A 7,500-nucleotide genomic window follows, 5' to 3' on the forward strand; every position below is an offset into this window, starting at 1 on the left:
AACTACTCCTCGCAGACCGTGTGTGTGTGTGTGTACCGGACCAAACGACAGACAGACATGGCAGAAGTCGCACCAGCACCCGCCGCCGCCGCGCCGGCAAAGGCACCCAAGAAGAAGGCAGCAGCCAAGGCCAAGAAAGCGGGACCCAGCGTAGGCGAGCTCATCGTCAAGGCTGTGACCGCTTCCAAGGAGAGGAGCGGCGTGTCCCTGGCCGCACTCAAGAAGACGCTGGCGGCAGGCGGCTACGACGTGGAGAAGAACAACTCCCGCGTCAAGATCGCAGTCAAGAGCCTCGTCACCAAGGGTACCCTGGTCCAGACCAAGGGCACCGGTGCATCCGGCTCCTTCAAGCTCAACAAGAAAGCCGTCGAGGCGAAGAAGCCCGCCAAGAAAGCCGCAGTCCCCAAAGTAAAGAAGGTGGCCGCCAAGAAGCCCGCCGCGGCGAAGAAGCCCAAGAAGGTAGCAGCCAAGAAGGCCGTCGCCGCAAAGAAGTCCCCCAAGAAGGCCAAGAAGCCCGCTACACCCAAAAAGGCCGCCAAGAGCCCCAAGAAGGTGAAGAAGCCCGCCGCAGCGGCCAAGAAGGCAGCCAAGAGCCCCAAGAAGGCTACAAAGGCAGCCAAGCCCAAAGCCGCCAAGCCCAAGGCAGCCAAGGCCAAGAAGGCAGCCCCCAAGAAGAAGTAAACCTATTACAAACAGTGTTCTACTCGATACATGTTGTACCACAAAAGGCTCTTTTAAGAGCCACCCACCTCTTTCCATAGAAAGCGCATTGATTTCCATGTACTACCTGTCGTGGAAAAGAAATTACGCACACTAGGCTACTTTTACGCACACAACATTGTCCCACTCTGGGTGTGTGCGAAGGGAGAGGCATATAATAGAGGGCCAAAATGGCTCAGAAATTCGACCTCACGAGTGCACCCTCACCAGCCATTTTTATATATGAGCCACTGGGCTATTCCCGTTCAGAGGCAGGCTGCTGTGATGTGTTACAAGTGCCATGTAATAACAATAACAATACTATAGTGGCTTCGAATTGAAACTCACGAGTGCACCCTCAACAGCCATTTTTATATATGAGCCACTGGGCTATTCCCGTTCAGAGGCAGGCTGCTGTGATGTGTTACAAGTGCCATGTAATAACAATAACAATACTATAGTGGCTTCGATTTCAAACTCAAGAGTGCACCCTCACCAGCTGTTTGTTTCCCATTTGGAGAGAAATAATGTGTGGATGTCATTTCGGACATTTTGGCGCTCACGCGAAATGACACAAAGTAACAAAGTCGGAGGGAAACAAAGTAGCCTCTCACTCGCTGCCTGTGGGTGGGAACCGGCTTAGGGCTGTCTGTCTGTCCATCTGTCTGTCCCTCGCTCCAATTGGATAAGGCCACACCGGCCCGGTGGCCAATCGTTGCCTCTTGTGGCGAGGTATATGTACGGCTCTCGAAGTGGCGAGCGGCTCATTCAGACTTTCTGTGACTTTCTCAAGCTACCAATATGAGCGGAAGAGGCAAAACCGGAGGCAAGGCCAGGGCGAAGGCAAAGACCCGTTCATCCCGTGCTGGCCTCCAGTTCCCCGTGGGCCGTGTGCACAGGCTGCTGCGCAAAGGCAACTACGCCGAGCGTGTGGGCGCTGGCGCACCAGTCTACCTGGCCGCCGTACTCGAGTACCTGACTGCTGAGATCCTGGAGTTGGCCGGCAACGCTGCCCGTGACAACAAGAAGACTCGTATCATCCCCCGTCACCTGCAACTGGCCGTCCGTAACGACGAGGAGCTGAACAAACTGCTCGGCGGTGTGACCATCGCTCAGGGTGGTGTGCTGCCCAACATCCAGGCAGTCCTACTCCCCAAGAAGACCGAGAAGGCAGTCAAAGCCAAGTAAATTCGCTACTGCGACTTCAACTTGACTACTCAACCCCCAAAGGCTCTTTTAAGAGCCAACCACCTAGCTCTCCAAAAGCGCAAAGTACCTTTCTATGACCGCAATACATTGAGTGGGTGTATACACAACTATTTCGACATTCTGTGCCCACATGAGGCCTTGCATGAACAACAACACCTACTTGGCCTCATTTGCCATAGCAGGCTAGCATTAGATGATACGTGCCTATAAGCTGTCACTCTTGACTTTGGCGACTATTATTGCGCGTAAAGGGCCGGCGGCGTCCTATTGCGCGCGCACCGGGAGTTTGAGTTTTGGAGAGGCCGGGCCTCCCGTCCAATGGCCAACGGAGGAGGCCTGCGAAACGGGCCAATCGGGGTGGTGGGGAGATGGTGTCCAATCAGCAGGCGCCACTGCCGGCTTTATAAACTTCACATAGGCATTTCGAGGCTATACTCCCGACTGTCAGAGCAGCGCCATGGCCAGAACCAAGCAAACCGCTCGCAAATCCACCGGTGGCAAAGCCCCCAGGAAGCAGCTCGCCACTAAGGCTGCTCGCAAGAGTGCCCCGGCCACCGGCGGTGTGAAGAAGCCTCACCGTTACAGGCCCGGCACCGTGGCTCTGAGAGAGATCCGTCGTTACCAGAAGTCCACTGAGCTACTCATCCGCAAGCTGCCCTTCCAGCGCCTGGTGCGAGAAATCGCCCAGGACTTCAAGACCGACCTGCGCTTCCAGAGCTCCGCCGTGATGGCCCTACAGGAGGCTAGCGAGGCTTACCTGGTCGGCCTGTTCGAGGACACCAACCTGTGCGCCATCCACGCCAAGCGGGTGACCATCATGCCCAAGGACATCCAGCTGGCCCGCCGTATTCGCGGAGAGCGCGCATAAATGAGGATGACCTGAACTCGAATATCCCCCAAAGGCTCTTTTAAGAGCCACCTCCATATTTCCATCAAAAAGGCACAATTGTTCCATGTATACACGCACCTCTACATTAGCCACCATGTATGTTGTTCACTAACACGTCTAAAAGCTACGTATTGCACCTTTTTAGTTGCCTGAAGTCTAGCTTCAATGTTTGTGTGTGTGTATATACACAACCATCTGGCATCATCCACTTCCTTTGAACTATATAGTAACACAGTAAAATGCTTTACAAAGGAGGGGAAAAAGAAACGAGTGATAATATAGGCCGAATAGTAACAAGAATTGTGTTCAGATGAATAATTGACACTATTAGTTGTGTGTAATAATAGCCTTGCATGCAGTCCAGAAAAAACATTGCATGCCAACTTACTTTGAAAGTCCCATGTTGCAGTGCTGCTGAGAGACTCATGCAGAGGCCCAAACTTTACAATGGAGCACGGAGGCCATCTTGTGGTTAAATGTGGGTACTGCACCTCATGGTGAGTCCCTTTCAGCATTTGCTCTTTAGGCCAGCGTTTCCCAAACGCGGTCCTGGGGTCCACAAGGGGTGCGCGTTTTGCGTTTTGCCCTAGCACTCCACAACTGATTCTAATACTCCCAGCTTGATGATGATGAGTTGATTATTTGAATCAGCTGTGTAGTGCTAGGGCAAAAACTCCCAAAATGTGGCCCGAGTTTGGGAAACCCTGCTTTAGGCTAATACTAGCCTATTAGGATGACTTGGTTCGATCGCTTTAATGGCAACTGCTGAACTCTGGTTTCACTAATTACTTGTCCCAGGTCACCATTATGAATCCAATAGCAAAACAAATGTTTCAAAATAGCTCAATAGTGAAAAAAGGCCAGGAAATGATGGGTTCTCAGCAATATTTCACCAACAACCAATCACTATTCACGCATAGACATTAGGATCATCAACAAATATTCCTAAGTCATACTACAAAAGGGTTGTAACGAAATGGATTTGTCTGTTCAATGCAAGTTCAACGTCAAAGAAAAAGTGCATCACCACAACAAACGTGTCTTTAGATACACTGTAAAAAATGACTTTGTGGAATGTACTCAAGCTATTACAGTCAACAAAAGCACACGTCATATTGTTGAGTAGATCTTTTTGCTTGTTTTTATGAGTAGATAAGCTTGAGTAAGTTGAGTTGATGTGGTCCAATACATTGAGTAAAGATGATAGAGACGTAAAAAGGATTATATTACGTTGATTCGACTCAAATAGACATTGTGTTATTTTACCTGAATGATTCATCCTATTATGTATTTAGACCAACTTACTTTGGATTCACTCAATCACATCCCTTAAGAGAAAAGGTATCCGGACACCGGGAATCCATTTATTTAAACATCAACGGTTTGCAAAACATCTGTTATTATGAGTTGACAAATTACGTAATTGCAATCAACACTGCAGGTAAATCATGATTGCTGCAGGTAGGCAACACCGTAGAAATAGGAACTACAACACTAACAACAAGTGACATTTACTCCTGATGTACTGACTGACCTGTTGCAACCTCTACAACCACTGTGCTTATTATTTGACCCTGCTGGTCATCTATGAACGTTTGAACATCTTGGAGAAAAATGTGTGAAACCACTGCCTATATGAGGAGCTGTCGTTGTTTGTTTTATTACCACATACTTATGGAAATTGCACCGGTTGAGAGATGATGGCTCTCTTGTGCCTACGGTGAAGGGTACTTCTGATCCAGCAGGTGGTGCTAAGATCCCTCCCTATATGACTTGAATGATGAGTTGATTTATTCCTTATAGCTCCTAATGATTTTAAGGCCAGTGTTGGCAAACATTACTTGTGCTCCAGCAGGTGGCCATGACATCCCTCCCTATATGACTTGACTGACCAGTTAGTTGATGGACTCCTTATAGCTCCTAAATTTAATGATTTTAAGGCCAGTGTTGGCAAACATGACTTCTGCTCCAGCAGGTGGCCATGAAATCCCCCCCTATATGACTTGACTGACCAGGTAGTTGATGGACTCCTTATAGCTCTTAATGATCTCAAGTGTCTGTGTTTTTATGTGGTTAGGAGTTTTGCTCACTGCGTGTCCCCCTTCCATTTCAGTGTTTCCCAACTCCAGCGGTAGAGTAGGCTACCCCCAACAGGACCCATTTTTCTTGTAGGCCTGGACAGCCACAGCTGATTGAACAACCTGTCACCTAAATTACCAAGTCCTCAATGAGTAGAATCAGGTGCAACAACAACAACAACAACAACAACAACAACAACAATATGAGGAGAGGGACACAGTGTACTAGCTGATCTCCCAGTTGTCACAGTTTGGCCTTGTGTTCCACATAGCCTATATCAGTATTTGAGTATGTTTCCCGCGCACTTTAGTTGCTTTCACGTCATCTTTGAAATCGCTCCTCCCTAGTCCCCTAGAACGAGCGCCCTCCCCTTTGCAACGCCTCCGAACATATAACAGAGGCGCGCTTTCTGTGCCGCCGGCCTCAATCAGGTCGACCAAACGCAGATAATAGCGCACCGCGCACCGGCGCTGAAATCATTCATTCACTTGAACTCAACTAGCGAACACACCATGTCCGGAAGAGGCAAAGGCGGCAAGGGACTCGGAAAAGGAGGCGCCAAGCGTCACCGCAAAGTTCTCCGCGATAACATCCAGGGAATCACCAAACCCGCTATCCGCCGTCTGGCTCGCCGCGGCGGCGTGAAGCGTATTTCCGGTCTGATCTACGAGGAGACCCGCGGTGTCCTGAAGGTGTTCCTGGAGAACGTGATCCGTGACGCAGTCACCTACACCGAGCACGCCAAGAGGAAGACCGTTACCGCCATGGACGTGGTCTACGCTCTGAAACGTCAGGGACGCACCCTGTACGGTTTCGGCGGTTAAACCCACTCTCTTCGGAACCTCAACACCCCGACTCGAACCCAAAGGCTCTTTTAAGAGCCACCCACATCCGCTTAAAATGGGCCCATTCCATGTAGTGTTATATATAACAACAAATGTTTAGTATGCAATTTAGTAAGAAAGTATGAGCCACTTCGAGTGGACAGGGAGTATTAATTAGAGGATTCTAATGTCCCGTCCACTTTTAGCGCACAGAGGGAGGCCTATATCTGACAGTGGCAAAGTGTAAGAACGTTATTATTTTGGGTCAAGCAATAGTGGAATTTGGACAACATAAAGCCACCACGAGTCGGTAGACGTGGCTCGAAAAGAGGGGGACAGCGCGCACACACACACACACACAGTCCAAAATGGGAGCCCTATGTCTGACGGTGCCAAAGTGGGCAATTCTATCACCAGCATTATTTGGCACAACAATCGTGCCATTTGGACACCTATTAAAGCCCCCCTTTTGAAACACACAATTCCCCATCGGTCACAGAGCATAGGCTATGAGAGGAGGGAGGGAGGGAGGGAGGGAGGGAGGGAGGGAGGGAGGGAGGGAGGGAGGGAGGGAGGGAGCAAGCAAGCAGGGGAGTGTCTACGGCCGCTGACTTTGCTTAGCTTCCTCTTCATAAGACGGGTAAGCGCCCTTCACCCCCTCATTCGTTTCTGAGAAGCAACGAGACATCATCATGCCCGAGCCAGCAAAGTCAGCGCCCAAGAAGGGCTCCAAGAAAGCCGTCACCAAGACCGCAGGGAAGGGCGGCAAGAAGCGCAGAAAGTCCAGGAAGGAGAGTTACGCCATCTACGTGTACAAAGTCCTGAAGCAGGTCCACCCCGACACCGGCATCTCCTCCAAGGCCATGGGAATCATGAACTCCTTCGTGAACGACATCTTCGAGCGTATCGCCGGAGAGTCCTCTCGCCTGGCCCACTACAACAAGCGTTCTACCATCACCTCCAGGGAGATCCAGACCGCGGTGCGCCTGCTGCTCCCCGGTGAACTTGCCAAACACGCCGTGTCCGAGGGCACCAAGGCCGTAACCAAGTACACCAGCTCCAAGTAAACAGCGCATTTGGACTGCTCTACTAACCCAAAGGCTCTTTTAAGAGCCACCCACTCTGTCAGTAAAAAAAGCAATTCCATCGCCACCGAATGAATGCGTAGGTAGGCTGCGTTACATTGTATCATTGTTTAATGGGCGGCGCGCGCCGCCTCGGAGAGCGGCTACATTGTATCATTGTTTAATGGGCGGCGCGCGCCGGCTCAGAGAGCGGCTACATTGTATCATTTCCCCTGCCCGTTCCAGCGTAGGGGTTTAGCGCGCCTTTTTTGGTGTCTTTGCGCGCTGAATAGTAACCCATGTTTGTCGGGCTCTATTCCAGGTGAAGGCAATGTAAAATGGCACCATTTGACAAAGGGTGTAAATAAATAAATCAAAAAGGCAGTCTGTTGGGTTTGATTGGAAATAAATTCCCTTTATCGTCTAATGAGCAGATAGTCATTTTGAGTTGACTTCCTGAATCGGTAGGACACGGATGGAGTGAATGGATGCTCCATCATTGGACTATACCCTAATGATGTGAACGAGAATGATGATGGCAAGAATAAAAAGGTGGTGAATAATATGAATGTATATTTTTTATATATATATATATATATATATATGAACGTAGCCCTTTTGGCCTACAGGTCATTTCCGGTCAAGGTCACATCATCCATATAGTCCCCTGTAGCTCAGTTGGTAGAGCACAGCGCTTGCAACGCCAGGGTTGCGGGTTCGTTTCCCACGGGGGGCC

At 50.0% G+C, this 7,500-nt stretch overlaps 5 protein-coding genes across 5 annotated transcripts in view; all 5 read left to right on the top strand.

The window, feature by feature from the left end:
* Positions 1-57: 57 nt before the first annotated feature.
* LOC311125908 (histone H1-like) overlaps positions 58-7,500 on the top strand; it is a gene marked incomplete at both ends in the record, with an annotated part of 11,391 nt that continues 3,948 nt past the window's right edge. The window contains one exon of the mRNA XM_084199935.1: positions 58-651. Within this exon, the coding sequence (XP_084056061.1) occupies positions 58-651 (594 nt within the window). The remainder of the gene's footprint in view (positions 652-7,500) is intronic.
* LOC311125899 (histone H2A) lies at positions 1,501-1,887 on the top strand (the record flags this gene model as incomplete). The annotated part of the gene is made up of 1 exon (XM_084199926.1): positions 1,501-1,887. One exon carries the CDS (start codon positions 1,501-1,503, stop codon positions 1,885-1,887), a length of 387 nt encoding a protein of 128 aa, XP_084056052.1.
* On the top strand, positions 2,417-2,776 carry LOC311125895 (histone H3.2-like; the record flags this gene model as incomplete). The annotated part of the gene is made up of 1 exon (XM_084199923.1): positions 2,417-2,776. A coding segment is annotated over one exon (360 nt), but the record flags the coding sequence as incomplete, so codon positions are not given.
* LOC311125901 (histone H4) lies at positions 5,389-5,700 on the top strand (the record flags this gene model as incomplete). Its single annotated transcript, XM_084199928.1, has 1 exon — positions 5,389-5,700. One exon carries the CDS (start codon positions 5,389-5,391, stop codon positions 5,698-5,700), a length of 312 nt encoding a protein of 103 aa, XP_084056054.1.
* On the top strand, positions 6,393-6,767 carry LOC311125903 (histone H2B; the record flags this gene model as incomplete). The annotated part of the gene is made up of 1 exon (XM_084199930.1): positions 6,393-6,767. The coding sequence occupies one exon, from the start codon at positions 6,393-6,395 to the stop codon at positions 6,765-6,767; it is 375 nt and encodes a 124-aa protein (XP_084056056.1).

The sequence above is a fragment of the Coregonus lavaretus genome, assembly GCF_964263955.1.
Source record: "Coregonus lavaretus genome assembly, contig: HAP1_SCAFFOLD_1336, whole genome shotgun sequence".
In the NCBI taxonomy this organism is placed as follows: Eukaryota; Metazoa; Chordata; class Actinopteri; order Salmoniformes; family Salmonidae; genus Coregonus; species Coregonus lavaretus.